Source organism: Mus caroli, unplaced genomic scaffold (assembly GCF_978045245.1).
Source record: "Mus caroli unplaced genomic scaffold, Mus_caroli_1 scaffold_6, whole genome shotgun sequence".
NCBI lineage: Eukaryota > Metazoa > Chordata > Mammalia > Rodentia > Muridae > Mus > Mus caroli.
The window spans coordinates 139,972,080-139,989,461 of NW_028227261.1; the positions used below are offsets into that span (position 1 = coordinate 139,972,080).

General features: G+C 38.5%; 1 protein-coding gene across 6 annotated transcripts in view; it reads left to right on the forward strand.

Moving 5' to 3' along the window:
* Nucleotides 1-17,382, forward strand: part of Slc26a7 (solute carrier family 26 member 7) — a 122,058-nt gene that overhangs the window by 38,524 nt on the left and 66,152 nt on the right. For all 6 annotated transcript variants that reach the window (XR_015047452.1, XM_029476358.1, XM_029476361.1 and 3 more), the window contains exon 5: nt 15,921-16,085. Coding sequence is in view for 5 of the 6 variants with exons in the window: in XM_029476358.1 (XP_029332218.1) it covers nt 15,921-16,085 (165 nt within the window). In the remaining variant the exon portion in view is untranslated. The remainder of the gene's footprint in view (nt 1-15,920; nt 16,086-17,382) is intronic.

Here is a 17,382-nt window from a genome sequence, read left to right on the forward strand (position 1 = left end):
TTGAGTCCGTTGACAAGGAGGAAAGTGTTCTGCAAACACAGTATGCTGTTCAACCACTCTCGGGTTGTTTTTCTTACTTTTATGTTGTCTTTCCCCTTCCCCGCAGACACACAACACATACATTTTTTTAAGTTCTCCGAAGCAATCATGATTGACTTCATGTCCAGACTGTGTAAATTAGAAATGGTCTCAGTTGTGGATAGCAGACAGGCCAATCCTCAAAGGCAAATCTTAAAGACATCAGTTGCTTCTCTGGGGCATTGGTAGGTTTTAATGTCTGTCAACACATTCTGTTTACGAACAGATCTGCTTTCTCTTATTACATAACAAGCCCTGCCCCTTAGTATGCTTTTCAGTTTTCAATCTCCCTTTCCTTCTCTTTCCCTCCCTTTCCTCCCTCTTTTTCTCTGCCTTTGTCTCTTGCCTTTTCTTTCTGTGTCTGTCTGTCTGTCTGTCTGTCTGTCTGTCGTCTGTCTGTCTCTCACCGGTGATTGACCCCAGATTCCAGGGGTTTTTACTGGTTTTCTATCAGAAGTCTTTGTCTTTTTAGTCCCTTCCTTTTCAGATTTTCAGATTTTTTTTTTTTATGTCTTAGGGATTTTAGTCCTTTAAATATGCCATGTGTTGCCATTTCCCCCCATTGTGACCATTATTGAACTGTATTTTACCATGTACAATTGAAAAATACGTGGAATTCATCAGTCCTATGGTTTCAGTGGACTTTAAGCAATCATCAGGAAGCTTTTCCACTGCAATGATTTGATAGAGAGATTCACACAGTCTTCCTCTTGGTACTATAGGATTTAATGGTTTGTTTTCTTTTATATTTGGTTTCTTGGTGACTGAGGAAAACCTTCTATCATTCCTAGAATTACATTGCCTTCTAGCTATGTGCAAAGACCTAAAGAACTAGGGATAAAAAGTGAAAAGGGAGTTTATTTTACATGTGATGGGATATATGAATCTGACTTCATTATTGCTTTCTAAGTGGCTGCCTCATTGTGCCAGCAACATTGATTTAAGGGTCTGGTTTGTATGGATAGAATGTGCCAGCCTTATTATTTCCATATATATTTAGATAAAATTCAGGGCAGATCTTATTCTAGCTGCTGTATGTCTGTCCTCAGGACAGTAACACTGCTTTATGGAGACTATTTTATTATTTAGTGTTGTATAGGATGGTTCATTTTTGTAGATTTTTTGTGTGTTTATGAATATTCTTACATCTTGGTTTTAACATCAATGCACCATATTCCATGAAGGCAATTATATTGATATTTTTGTGGTGTTGCTATCTTTACTATGCTCATTTGTCACCACCAAGAACAAGGGGTGTTTTTATTTTTGTTCAAGTCTAACTTGGCATGTTGTGGTGGTCTTGTAAAGTTTTCTTTTTACAGATTTTACAATCTTTATGACATTTATTCCTAAGGTTTATGTTAATTTGCTGTTACTATAAATGGGATTTTCTTTAGCATTGTATCATGTTTCTACTTTCTATGGGTAGAAAAGCTACTAATTTTTAATGCTAATTTTTATTTTTATAAGTTCTATTTTTTCTTTTTAATTTACAACATAAAGTAATTGTTTTAATATGGTGTTTTCACACACATACACACACACACAGACACTCATTATAATTTATTCATTGTTCATCTCCAGTGTTCCTCCCATTCCTTTTACTCTCCTTCCTTCTCCTGAGTTAGTTTTCTCTGCTTTCATGTCACATGTATTCCATTAATCCATCGTTCCCTTCCTCAATTCCCATAAGATCTCTTCCTCCTCTTTCACTGTGAATCAAAAGTCAGTATGTGAGGAAAAAAATCACTTCTTTTTCTGACTCTGGCTCATATCACTTAACATGATCTCCAGTTACATCCACTTACTTGAAAATATCACAATTTCACTTTTCTTTAGGCCTATATAAAAGTTTGTTGTGTACATATATCACAGGGTATTTATCTGTTAAATACTGTTAGATATGTAGCTTGGTTCCATATCCCAAAACTGTCAGTTGTTGAGCAATAAACATGGGTGTGTAACTATTTCTGTGGTGTGTTAACTTTACATTAAGGATGATATAGGTGGGTCGTATGATTGATATACATCTTTATGACATGTATTCCTAAGGTGTGTGTGTGTGTGTGTGTGTGTGTGTGGGTGTGTGTATAAAATTTCAAACCTCCACATTGACATCCAAGGTGGTTTTACCTGTTTATATTCTTACTTATATTGCATATGGATTCTGTTTTCCCAGTATCTTCACCAGCATTTTTTGTTACTTGTTTTCTTTATGATAGCCATGCTGACTGTGATGAGAAGCATTCCTAAAGCATTTTCATTATTTATTAACCATTTGTACTTCTTATGATCATGGTCTATTCAGTCTATTATTCCATTGATTGGTTGGACAACTCGATTCCTTTTGTGTTTAAAATGATCAGTTCTTTATACATTATGTTCATTACTCCTGTATATGTAGCTGGCAAGAATTTTCCTCAGTTCTGCAGGCTGTCTCCTCACTCCGGTGATCACTTTCTTTGCTCTGGAAAGCTTTTTAGTTTTATGGCACTTCATCTATATATTTTGGGATTGTTTCCTCTGCTAGAGTTCAGTTTGAAAAGTCTTTGCCTATGCAACTGTCTTGCCTGGTATCTTACTTACAGTTTCCTCTGGTATTTCAGAAGTTACAAGTCATTCATCCAGGCCTTTGAATCATTTAAAATTACACTTTATGTCTAGTGAGAGAGAATGATCTCCAATATTCATCTTTCTGGGTAGGATTTCTTTGGTTTCTGGGGTGCTTTTATATTTCCATATAGATTTAACAATTGTGTTTTCTAGTTCTGGGAAAGATGTCACTGGTATTTATGGTAGGTGTCATTGAACCTGTAGATCCTTTTCACTAACATAGACATTTTTTTAAACAGTATTAAACTTGTCAGTTTGTAAGCATGGAAGAATTTTTCTATTCATTTTTATAATTTTTAAAAATTTCTTTCTTTAGTGTATCAAAGATTCTATTGAAGATACCTTTTCAATTTCTTAGTCAACTTTATTCCTAGATATTTTATGTGTTTAAAAGGCTATCATGAGTGGAAATTTTTCCCGACTTCTTTTTTTGTAAGCTATTTTTTGGTATTGATAAAGTTTATTGATTTATGTATGGTTTTGGAAGTCTTATGCTCTGAAGATACAGCATGACCAAGACAACTCTTAAAGGAAAGAATATGATCGGGGACTTGCTTACAGTTTCAGAGGTTTAGTCTGTTATTGCCATGATAGGAAGCAGACAGATATAGTCCTAGAACTGTAGCTGAAGCTTTGCATTCTGATCCACAGGGCGCTGGTGGTAGCCGTGGGGTAGACACTGAGCCTCGTGTGGGCTTTGGAAACCTTAGAAACCTACCTCCAACTTCCTCCATTTCTTCCAAAAAGGCCGCACCTCCTAATCCTTTCCCCAAAATTTACAGCAACTGGGAACCAACAATTCAAACATATGAGACTACTGGGGACATTCACATTCAAACGTCCACTTTGTACTCTTGACCCCATAGTTTTAAAATAATGCAAAATGTATTCAGTCCAACTTCAAAAATCCCATAGTCTTTCAGTTTCAAAACAGTTCCAAATTCTAAAGTTTCTTCTGAGACTCAAGGTAAACTCTTAACTGTAACCACTTGTAAAACAAACAAGCAAACAAACAAACAAACAAACACACAAACAAATGAGGTCACATACCTCCAACAACAGTGCTGCAGAGTATCCATTACCATTTCCTAATGGAGAAATCCCCTCACAAAGAGGGCACAGTGAAGAAATACTAGACAGAAGCAAAACTGAAAACCTGCAAGGCAAATTGCAAATTCTGTCTTAGATGGGTTTTTAGATCTCCAGCTCCTTTTAACTTTGTTAACTGCAACAAACTCCTCTTTCTCTTGAGCAGCTCTCCTTGGCAATTCTAGTATCTAAAACATCTTGGGGTCTCCAACCCAATTCCAGTTTCAGCCTCACAGCTTCATGCAGTGGGACTCCATGCAAGGACTACCCTGTGAAATGCCTTGTCCCAATGGAGGAAAATTACATAACCCCTTTTTTGTATCCTTTTTAAAATTCTAAGCTATGTTGTTGCTAACATTGCTAAATTCTGCCTTCTGCTTGAGGTGAAACCTGACCCCATTTGTAGGGAAATCCCTTGGGCTTATTTCCTTCAAAGAATGCAGGGTGTTCTGGATTGGGCCTGCCCTAAGGGTAGGACACCTTTATTCAATTTTGTGTCAGATCTTTGTTTAAGCTTTTTGTCTCCAGTGAGCTCAGGACTTGTCTCTATCATTGCATTTCCAGGTGCTCCTTTTCTTTTCAAACTGTAGCTTTTATATTTGTCTTCATCCAGCTTGTACCTTTTCGTTGTAGATCTGCAAATGAGTAATTGCAGATAACCACATGACACAGTCAGTATTAGGCTATCTCGAAATCTCTGCCAATGACATCAATCCAAAACCCTTTAATTTAGCCTTGGGTTGACTCACAGGACAAGGGCAAAATAGCGGCACATTCTTGCCAAATATCAGAAGAATGGTCTGTAGCCCAGCTGATACTATTAATAATGTTCCCCTCTGAAAGCTCTTGAGCCAGGTCTCCACACTATCAGTGCTCCTGTCTTTCATGTTCATGCCTGCCAAGGTACCTTATCACTGCTTTAGCCTTATTCCAACTGCTACTATATTAGTTACTGTTTTACTGCTCCAGAGAGATACTATAACTAAGGCACTCTTATACAAGAGAACATTTCATTGTCGGCTTGCTTACAGTTTCAGAGGGTTAGTCCCTTATCATCATGGAGTGAAGCAGACAGGCAAGCAATACACATTCACACCGTAGGCCACCTTTGCCTGGATAACATTTTGTAGCTATCTCACCTTTTCCCTCTGCTTTTCCTTGTCTACCCCCCTTTATTTTTCTGTCTCTCTGTGTGTGTCTCTCATACACAGTCATTCAAGCAATATAAAACTTCTCCTCCCCTTACCATTTTATTTATATTATAGTGTATAAAATGAAATGGTATAGCAACGTAATGTGATGTGTGTTTGTGCTCTAAATTCGATTATGGAGCTTTTCAAAGATTGTTTTAGTGAGGTATATTTGTTGTACATTAAATTCTGTCTATTTCTAATGTACAGTTTGATAAAATTTGACATCTGTACATATCCATGAAACCATAATCATCAAAGTCATAATATCTGTCACACCTATCCATTGCACACACCCATTTTTTCTGGACCATTTTTAATTACATTTTCTCAGTCTTTCATGCATCTTCAGTCTCACTTCATAGCATTCTTGGTCTACTTCAGACTCCAGGCTCCACTTACAGCTATTGATCATCTAGGATCATCACAATTGCTTCTTAGCATTGGAAGGAATTCCTGTTATAGCTCATCTAATTTCCTACTATGGATAATACAGTAGCTAGATTGACAGCAATGCTAATTCTTTTGTTCTGATTTTTGTCATTCTTTTTTTTTCTTCTTGGAAGTATGTGTGTTGGCATCGTTGTAGTACTCATATGTGTGTGTTTATGTAGATTGTATGCATAGAGGTATGTGTGAATATTGCAGGTTGACCTGGAAGGACTTCCTCATTTTTCTCTACTCTTTCTATTGAGTCAGAACCTTTCACTTCATACAGAGCTTGCTGACTTGGCCCATCTAGGTAGCTGTCTTGCTGCAGGGATCCCCTTTCTCTATGTCCCATGTATTGCAATTACAAGTGGGCCAACTTGTCCACTGAACACTTACATATGTGCTGGGGATTTGAAGTTTAATCCTTATGTTTCTGAGGTATGCACTTCATTCATAGAACCATCTTCTCATAGTATATAAATGTATGTGAATATATGTGCTCCCAGATGCACATGTCTGTGCATACATGTAAGCTACTCTCTGATTTATTTCCTTGAGAAACTTTCTCACTGAGCCTGGATCTTGGTTGACATCCACCAATACCAATGATTTTCTTGACTCTGTCTTCCACAACACTCAGGTTGCATATGTACATGACCATGGCTGGCTTTGTGAGTACTGTATTTGAACATAGGACCTTGGGCAAGCACTATTAGCCATTATCTCACCTTTCCAGCCTCACTATCATTCCTCTCTCTAAGCCACATTATCATTTGTAAAGAGCATTTTAGTGTAATTATAATTGATATTATAATTAATATTATAATTATGCATTATTAATATTACTTTTGATGAAACACAAGAAAGAAAAAGAAAACCAAGTTTCCTAGCCAAGAGCCAGTAGCAGTCAAGAGAAGAACTGCTTGCACACTAACAACAACGGACTGGTAAATTCAGGGTTGAGTTTTGAGATATAGGGATACATCTTTCTGTAGGGAAGTAAGCATTCAATAAAAGCCATTGCCCTTTCAGAGCCATCGATGTCCCTTATTAGTCTCCATGATGGGCACTTTGCCTCTTTCTTTTTCCAAGAACTTAGAGAGGCCTGGGACTGTCCTTTAACCATTTAATTTTGGAAAATTTCCCAAGCTCTACTTTTCTGAAGTAACCTCAGGACAAGATTTCTGCCCGGAGGACAAAGCATATACAGCTCCTTTGTTTATGAGTTGCATAAGCGCTGGTGGGGGTGGGGTGTCCAGTGACAGAGAGCAGTGGTATTGCACCACTGGCTTCTAGCAACATATGGTCTTAAGTCTTCAGGGTGACCAACTACAGATCAAGATCTTCCACCTCCCTGGAGTTTTGCACCAAACATATGTAGCATACTAAATAAGATGCTCATGGAGATAGAAGGACTTCAGATAAAAGCTATTCACCCTGTCTTTTTCCATACATCATACTTATTTTTTTCCCTGAAAATCATGAGCGTTATTCTTCTGTAAAGGGGAAGGTTGGACATTCTAGTCCCTGCCTCCCCAGTGCTTGAATGCAAATGTGTGCCACCATGGCCAGCTATTGTTAAAAACGAATAGACTATGGAGATGAAACTCAGGCAAGTACTTTACTGAATAATCACCCGTAAGCCTTTATACAGCATATTATAATTAGGAGATGGCATAATGGAATTTGTACTTCATCTACACTATTGAAACTGCTGAGTTGTATAGCTTATAGTCTTATTTATTTATTCATTCTTTTATTTATTTTTTCATTGATTCATTTGTTTGTTTGTTGAGACAAGGTCTCTCTATGTAGCCCAGGCTGTCCTCAAACTTGAAGTGTTGATTTGGCTTGTTCAGTGCTGAGACGAAAGGCCTGTGCCACCAGGCCCAGCTTTCCTAGCTGATACTGAGAAAGGAAGCAGGGGAAGCAAAGCCATCATCTTCTAGAGCACTCTGCTCTCTCTCTTTCCCACATGTCACTTTGTGTTCAGTCCCAGCATCCTGTGCTCCAGGCCCACACTATGAAGTGGGCAGAAACGTTGGTTCCATGCTCACTCAATGGGTTGACAAAGATCTTTCCCCAGCCATGTAGGCTCTTCCCTCTGTCTACAAACATGGCTGTGTAACTTTGTGTGGTCCCATAAGGCACTGCTCATTCCTTTTCTTCTAAGGCTTCTTGATACCAGGAAGTAGTACTTGTGTGTTTGTCTTCCTTCATACACTGCAGGCCTCTGTGGAACACAGAGTGTTTACCCCTCTAATTCCAGCAGCTGGTGCTTAATAATGATGACTTAAAGAAATTAAAGAGGGAAAAGGTTAATTAAATGCTAGTGGCTCCACAATGTTAAATAAGCAAAATTAAATGAAGATTTTTTTCTTACCTTTACAGATTAGTCTTTATTTATTTTTGCTTCCATTTTTTTTTTTAAATCAAAGGACAGAAAATCATTCTATATCTTTTAAGTTGTACTGCTTTTATTAATGAAGGAGGTTAACAAAACTTAGAACTTTCTAAGTTGGTGATATAGTCTATGGTCCATTCTGATCTAGTGTAACAGTCTAGTCAACAGATCTCTACTTCTGTGTCACCATTATTCCTATACATGATGGAAAGTCAAACTACAAGTCAACTGTCTATCAACTCTACTCATCCCAGTCGGCCTTCATGCTGTTTCTATAGGTTGGAGTAGAAAGGAAGGCAGAAGAGTCAAACCATGCACCCCTGCAGTTCTGATTCTCATGGTCTCTTGCTTCATTTAGGTTTGTCATGAAAATTCTGGCCACCAAATGTATTATGGCATACTCTTTGGCCACATATGGAACTGCAAATAGAAACAATTCTTGAAGCAAGTGCATTTGTGACATGTTCTGTGGCACAGTGAAGTCAAGCCATGTGTGTTTACCAACATATTTGCCTGCTGGGTTATTAAGGCCATCTCTGTTATCCTTTCTCATTCTGTGTGCTTTAGGGACTGTGTCTTTCTAACTCTGGCCATCCCTCTCATACTCACCTTTTCAATGACTGCTTCACATTCTAACATTAGATTGAGTCCATTAAAGCTTGGCTCTGATGCAGGAGCCAGACTTACATAAGTCTTGGCAAAATTAGTTATTTAATAAATGTATGGAAGAATGATGTCACTTGCTCCTGAGGCACTCCCTTTTAACTGCTTTTTACATTACTCCTTGTCTCACTTCAGCATTTCTTGATGTATTTTCTGCTATTCCCTCTTGGCTAGTTTTACTCTTTTTAAGCAAACAGAGCTGTCTACTCCACATAACCCTGCTGAACTAGTTTCCATCTATACTTCACTTTTGGTCTGCTTTCTAATCAGATCTCTGTCTTGAATCCCTCCTTAAGTGTGACAGACAATTCAAAAATGTGTTCTGTCTTTCTGTGAATCCAGTGGCACATCTTCTCTTCTCTTCTCTTCTCTTCTCTTCTCTTCTCTTCTCTTCTCTTCTCTTCTCTTCTCTTCTCTTTCTTCCTTCTTTCTTCTCTCCCTCCTTTCCCTTCACCCTCAGTCCTTCCCTCCCTCCCTCCCTCCCTCCCTCCCTCCCTCCCTCCCTTCCTCTCTCTGTCTGTCCACCCATCTGTTTCTCTCTCCCCCCTCTCTCTCCCTTTCCCTTCTTCCGTCCTTCCCTCCCTCCCCCCCTCTTTTTTTTAAGACATAGTTTTTCTCTGTAGCCATGACAATCCTGAAACTTACTCTGTAGACCAGGCTGGTCTTGAACTCAGAAAGATGAACCTGTCTCTGACTCTCGAGTGCTGGGAATGAAAATGTCACCACTGCTTGACTTCTCTCCCCTCCCCTCCCCCCTCCCCTCCCCTCCCCTCCCCTCCCCTCCCCTCCCCTCCCCTCCCCTCCCCTCTCCTCTCCTCTCCTCTCCTCTCCTCTCCTCTCCTTTCCTTTCCTTTCCTTTCCTTTCCTTTCCTTTCCTTTCCTTTCCTTTCCTTTCCTTTCCTTTCCTTTCCTTTCCTTTCCTTTCCGCCTCCCCCTTTCTCTTCCTTTCATTTATTAACATAGCTTTTATTTACATTTATTCATTATATATAATAGTGGGTTCTATTAAGACATTTTTAAAATAAATATCTGTAATATACTATGATCACATTTACTGTCACATAGCCTACTGTTAAGGGGATGCTATATTAAATGAGGAGTTAAGCTGTAGGGATAATCTGCACAAATGTTTGGGATTATGCAGAAGACATCTGCCTATTGTATTTCATCAATCATATATATTGGACTCAAGGATATCTATTTTATATCCCAATACTATGCTTATTTTGCTCTAGCTTTGGGCATTGGGAGCTCTTTTGTTGATTCCTTGGATCTTGGGCCATGACTTTATCAACACTCTCTTATTTCTCTCCTATTCCTGGAAATCCTCTTGCTCTTTCTAACTACTAGCTTTTCTTCTACTTTTAAGTCTGTTCTTGGTGATCTATGGAGTCTAGCTAAGATGTCCATGGGTGACAGCACATAATGTCTTTCTCCTAGTAGACATTTTTTTTTGTACACGTCATACCTTGGACCTCTGGATATTTGGTACTACTTGAGTCCTCCTTCCCCCTAGTGTCATGTGCCAGGACTCAGGACTTCCTCAGTCCCTCACACACAATCAAGTAAGAAAGGGAGATTTGTTAATGAGGTCTATGGGAAAGAAGAAGATTTTCTTCTTTAATGTAACTTTTGCCTTGGGAAAAAATATATATATTTACAAAGATAGTAAGTCTATGGAGTAGTCATATAGCCTGTTCAGTTTCTCCTGTTATTAACATCTTATGGCATTCTTGCCACAATTGATTAACCCAATTGATAATATGGCACTTAGCTCTACTCCATATATGATACCGACATTTCCTGGATCTTAATCCAGTGTGCTTTTTACTGTAACACTATCATCTCAGATACCATATTACTTTTGGTTGAGATAACAATTGGGGAAAGAGACTCTCTCAACTAATCCAATGCAGGATCTCATGCCTGGAACAAACATTCTCCATTTCTTAGTGGTTGTTGCTCACTTGTAGCTCTTCCTCTAGGACTGGGACCATGTGGAATTTCCCCTGTTCACAGTAATGTACAAACTGTTGTCATTTCTGTGGTCTCGTTCAGGCAAAACCATATTCTTCACATTTCATGGGTGAATTTTTCTCTGTGGTGCCTAAGAGACATTCTCTAACAGAGAGAAGCCTGTCTCTTTTAATTTTTTGGCCTCTCCTTCAGTGATTTTCCCTGAGCCTTAGTTGTCGGAATTGTGTTGGAGATAGTTTGGCAGTGCACAGTTCTTATTCTCTGCAGTTTGACCAGTTGTGGATCTCCATGATATTTCCCATAAAGTACAAAAAGAGGCTTCTTTGTGGATGGGTGAGAGCTACCTATGTCTGTAGATATGAAGATATATGATTAGAATAGTTACAAATCAGGTTGGTTTAAGAAAGTGGCAGTAGCAGGTTCTCCTCTCAAGCCTATGGCATCTCTAGTTATGGATTGTTGGTAGGATTACAGAACTAGGCATGAATTCCCTCCTATTGATCAGGTCTTATGTCTAATTAGGCAGTTACCCACAATGTAAAAGTGCCACTATGGCCTCACTGAGAATTCTGAGATGATTGGTTTCTGATGATGCCTGGGGCCACAGATTGGCTATTGCAGTAGCACATGGAAGAGCTTTACCACCCTACAAAGCCTATATTTTACTTCTGCCTCACTTTGTATTTTCAGCTTGGAAACCAAGATGGACTTACTGTGTCTATGTCTTACCCTTTCCAGACTGTCATTAAAGGGAATCTTCCGTGCTGTTTACTTTTACTTACAATACAAAACCAATTGTATTTCCAGTACAAGCTCTACCATGTCTTTGATCATTATATTTTAAACTGAAAACAGACCAAAGGTCTTGATATTGAATTTTACAATATCCACTTGGTCTTCATACATATCCACTTGGTCTTTTCACTCTTTCAAATCCTTTGTTTTCCCAGAGGATTTTCTTCCACCCCATGGAACACTTATTGTCATATTCTTTCCCCTAGCCTAAATACAATGTCCATCAGACCTGACAAGGCACACTCACCTTTTAGGTCCCACCTTCAAAGCTTTTCAGACTTTACCTTCCAAATACTCCTGTTAGGTTTTTTAAAAATTTGTTTTTATTTTTATCTTTTTACAGTCCTAAATCACACTCCTATTTCCTAGTAACTTTATTTTACCTCTTCTTCAACATTTTATTGGAAGGAATACTGACATTTTCCTTCAATTATTTCACCTTTCCTTAAATATTTTGAGGTATGAGCTGTGTCTTAAACTCTTTAATCTGCAACAAAATTATGCCTATCTAGTAATGGATGTTTCATAAATACTCATTGAATGGGTAAGTGATTGCTGTAAAGCAAAGGCTAGCTACCTGCACAGAAATACCACATGAAATGCATGCTGTATCATGTTCACTCAAACATACTGTAATTTCCTACTCAAAATTTTAACAAAATTTCTGAGGGTCACTTGAAAAGAGTGGGCTGAAATCTGAAATAAATTGAATTTATATAGAACATATGATGTGTACACAGACATGATCAAATAATACCATGGTAGTGAACCTTGATAGTGTATGTCAGAGCTATTAAGCATTAGCCCAGAACATCGCTATTGCTATGAATAGCTGCAGTATATTGCATGAAATTTATGTTCTCATTATATAGTGAATTACTCTTTGGGAGAGGATATTAACCAGAATACAATTATTATTATCATCCATGTCAGTAAAAGGAGCTATGACTGTGTAGTATGTCATTCGCTTCAAAATCCTTAATAAGGACCTCAGTAAGATATTCTTGGGAATCCCCATTTTATATTTTGTAAGTTTGAAAATGAACTTGGATCTGTCTGTGGGTTCTGTTTCTAAAGGACACTGTTCCAGGATAGGGTTTGCTACATTTGGATTGGAGATATTTGTCTCTCTGTACTGGGATCAACTCCCCCGTGAATGAACTGTTGCAGTTTGCATGGTGGGAAGAGGGAGATTTTTTAATTCTCCCCCCCTCCCTGCTTCTCTCTTTGCCCACCCCACCCTTCCCTTCTTCTCTTTCCCCTCCTCCCCTCCTCCTCCTCCTCCTCCTCTTCCTCCTCCCCCTCCTGCTCTTCCTCACATCTGCCATTGTTCTGGGTTATGAAGAATGGTGTGGATAGAATATCAAATATTGAAAGACATGGATGAATTTTGAATTTATATTGTAAGTAAAAGTAAATAACGTGACGTCCCTTTGCATGACACTTTTTCGATTTGTTTTGTTTTGTTTTGTTTTTTCTAGACAAGGTTTCTCTGTGTAGCATTGGCTGTCTTGGAACTCACTCTGTAGACTAGACTGGCCTTGAACTCATATCAATCCAGATCCACCTGCCTCTGCTTCCCAAGTGCTGGCATTAAAAACATGCAGCATCACTGCCTGGCCTACACAACACACTTGAAAAGGTAAGACAATAAACACAGTTAGCAAATCTAGGTTTCCAATAACTTGAAAACAAAGAAAAGGAAAGACAGATGCAAACAAGCCTCCACATGTGTACAATCCCTGCTGGAGGCCTCAGGGCTGTGTGAGGTAGGGGCCAGTTGGCCTTTCACTCAAGCACTCTCTGTTCCAAGTGTTTGCCCCTTGCAGGCTGTTTTAAAGGCACAGATCTGTGGGCACATAGTGTATTACAACAGTTGAGTTTCTGGTGTTTTAAAAGACGATAGGGATAGGCCCTTGTCTCTGATTTTTGAGGCTTAGGAGATTTCAATATTTGAACCAGATATTTTGATACCCTGGAGTTGCCCTAGAAGCTTCAATTGTAGAAATGACAAAAGTGTTAGTGGAAGTTCGTGGTGTAGCCAGTTATCACTTCAGATTTCTCAGCACAGCAAGTCATAAAAACTATCTGAAAAGATCGTGTAATTTAAAATAATGCATCAAAAGCAGTTGAGGGCTGGAGAGATGGATCAGCAGTTAAGAGCACTGACGGCTCTTAACTGAGTTCAAATCCCAGCAACCACATGATGGCTCACAACCATCCGTAATGAGATCCGATGCCTTCTTTTGGGTTATCTGAAAACAGCTACAGTGAGTGGGGTCAGAGTGAGCAGGGCCTGAGCAAGAGCTGGAGAGTTGGCTCAGTGGTTAAGAGCACTGACTGATCCTCTGGAGGTCCTGAGTTCAAATCCCAGCAACCGCACAGCAACCACACGGTAACTCACAATTATCTGTAATGAGATCAGATGCCTTTATCTGGTGTGTCTGAAACAGCTACAATGTACTTACATATAAATCTTTAAAAATATATATTTTTTAAAAAGTAGTTGAAATGAAGATGGCCTCTACAAAGCCTTTTGAGAGTTTTCCTCTCAAAATAATGATTAGCTCAATGCCACACAGAGAGAAACTTCCCACCCAACCTTCCACACATGTGTGCCATTTTATTTTTGTGAATAACTTCCAGAGTTTAAAGATGTGAACTACATCTATGGTTCACTTAGATGAAATGAAGATTCAACTCTACTGTTCTTTGTCTTTAATAATGTGCTAATTTCATCTTCATGACTTAAAAGAGTTAATACCATATAAATGAGAACTCATGATCTTGTTAATAAAGAGGTACTTGGGAATTCTTGGTTCAGTGTTTTTCTTGATTGTGTTTTTAGAAGAAAACCAACAGACTGTGTCAAGAGAGGCCACAAAGATCACTGTGTTCCTTTAGTACCCATAAGCTTGCTTGTATTGGAGTTTCCAGCAGGATCTTGTTTCTGCTTTCCAAGCTAACATAGGCTTCTGAAACAAATTATATTACTAGATGCCTTCTCTTCCAGTGTTGGCCGTGGGAGTTTGCCTCTTTTCTGTTTTAATGACAATCATTCTTTTCTTATCATATATTAGATAGAAGGTGGTAGCTAAGCTGCAACAATTCATGTTCAACCTTTTCTGCACTCATGGTCTTTCAAGGATTCTAGAATGAGAAAATATGCTGGGGCCATGTCTGCCTTTTCAAAACTGATGGCTAGTTTCGTATACAGAGCAGATACACAAAATACCTCATGGTGTCTTTCTGTATCATCTATTCTGCATTATTTACAGGCTTCAAATCATTTTTATGTTACATTTCACATGCCTGCATTATTTACAGGCTTCAAATCATTTTTATGTATCATTTCACACACACCTTGCCACCACAACAGTTGAATGGGCAGATATCATTCTAATAATTTATGGATAGTGGTTCATTTCAGAGAATTGTAGTAGGTGTGTTCTACAGACACAAATTTAGGATCTAGGATCAGAAAGCTAAGCTTCCATTTTAATATGTGAGCATGAATGCTGGCAGCCAACCAGGAATAGTGATGCTATCATACTGTATGTTCTGGTGGAACTAGATAACATTTTGAACTTCTAAGTTTCACTGTTAACCTCTTGATGGCAGGAAATCCCATTGCTATTCTTCCTTCTGGTTTCTTCTTAATCTCATTTTCCAACAGGAACTTTAAGATTTGACCTAGATACTATTATTAAAACATGGCCTTGTTTCCCTTCTCTGGAATGGATACTCACAAATTAATTTAGTGTTACTGCCAACCTATTCAAGTCTTATTTTTTTTTTTTTTTTACTGATCCTGTTACTGAGTTTCTATAGTCAAAGATCTTAAAGCTGTTTCTATTCCTCTGGCAAAAGATATTATTAGAATAGTTAGGAGCCCACTTTTGCCTTATCATGAGCTTGTTTTGAGATGGAGGATGATGTTGTCAGTCATTAAGTGTTTAAAGTTTCTATAGTGATTTCTATAAAGTCCTGCTTCTTAAGAGGCATCTCTGTTCCCCATCTCTATCCATATTCCCCACTCTGCATATAGGTCCTTGTGTCTTCATAGTAAATCATAGCCTTTTAGAGAGGCCTCATGGGCATCTTTTACTTCTGCTTTTCAGAAGCTGAGGTGAAAAGTCTCTCATCTCTTCAGTGCTCATGAAGTTATACACTTATTGGGTATCAGGTAGTCAATCATCATATAACCACATACATTGATGCAAATTTGATTTTTCTTCCACAGAGACCCACATGTTGATTCCTTTCTCTTTCCTTTTTAAAAGAAACTGTCTCCAAGTTTTGCAGCACAGTTAAACAACTGAGCGATTTTTTGCATTCTGCCAGTACTGTGAACTCCAGGAGAATGAACACACAAGGCCTGGTCAATGCTGATGACTGGATCCCCAGTAGCAGAATAAGAAAAAGAAAGGTTAACATTTAGAAAGAAAACTATTGGTTTAATTGTAATGAAATCATGTATACTGTACTTGGTACAATTTAGAACATTTTAGAATCTTGTAAGATTCTCAAAAGTAAGTAAATACCAAATATATAAAATCCAAGAATCCCATTTACAGCTCATCTGTATCTATGAAATGAAAAGGTGTCTGCTATTCCCTCTTGGGGAACCTTGAGTATGTGACTTGCATGTGATGCCCAACTCTCCTCTGTCATTTCAGCTGGTCATGTTTGTGCTGCAGCTGGGCAGTGCCACATTCCTGCTTACAGAGCCTGTGATCAGCGCCATGACCACAGGGGCCGCCACCCATGTCGTGACATCACAAGTCAAGTATCTCTTGGGAATCAAAATGCCATATATATCCGGACCACTGGGATTCTTTTATGTGAGTTTTCTAAGTGTCTTTGTTGTTTAATCTGGGTATATGTTTCACTCGATTCAGTTTAGCTTACTATAATACTGAGAGTTTTCTGTACCATAGAGTGTTGGGTTTAAATTTTAAATAATAGGATGTTTTAGATAAGGTTGGGGTTATGAAACTAGTTTAATGAGTGCAACTTACTGATTTTGGAAATCATTACTTTTAGTGAATAATTGAATATAAGTTGGGTGTTTGGTGAGAAAAAAATAGCTAGGTGGTTTTGGGGGTCAGATCTGTTGCCAAGTTCTAATGAAATCCATCTACCAGGCTTTTGATCCACTCTATCACATTCTTTCAGATCTGTGAACTCCAGTAGGGATCAAAACAGAGGTGTGGTTGGTAGTGGTGACTGGAGCCCAGTAGCAGACAATCGGCTACTAAAAGCTGTCTGAATTTGAGAGGAATGACTGACCAGTTTCAGCATATTTCCATAATAGCATCCCATTGCTCTTGTTTTCTTTGGACACTTGACTTAAAATTCATGACTGCTTAGGACTTTGCATTCAGCTGGAACTTTATAACAACTACAGCAAATATTCAAGTAACAGACTTCATGGCCAGCAAATTTCATTTTACTTAGGTTATTGCTGTGTTCTAGTTTTAATGTTTTGTAGCAAGAGTTGTGTCACCCTTAATCTTAAAGCTAGTTTTCTGATTAAGCACCCAAGTATATGGAAGGATAATCACCTACTGGTTGAATTTCTCTTTTGGAGACAATTGCTGGTACTTCTCAATTTTCTGTGCCCTGGCAGGGATTCACTTCATTGCATATCATTATCTACATTATTTATTTTCTTCTTCTTTTTTCCCTCTCATGTGTATGTGTTTCTTCATATGTGCGGGCACATGTGTGAGGCATGTGTGTGTATGGGGAGGCTGCGTTTGACTTCAGTTTTCCGCACTTGCTCTCTACCTTCTTCACTGGGACAGGGTTTCTCCCTGAAACCAGTGTTCATGAGCTTGGTTTATTTAGCTATCTGGTTTGCTCTACATATCTTTTCTCTGTCTTCTAAACATTGGAATTACAAGCTGAATCTCCTTACCAACCTGGCATTTATAAGATTTAGGGATCTGATCTTTTCACTTGCATGACAAGCACTTTAACTTCTGAGCCGTCTCCTGAGCCCTACTGATTATTTAAAACAGACTTCAAGTTTTAGAATTACTCCTTTTGTTGTTGTTGTTGTTGTTATTTTTTGAGACAGGGTTTCTCTGTGTAGCCTTGGCTGTCCTGGAACTCACTTTGTAGACCAGGCTGGCC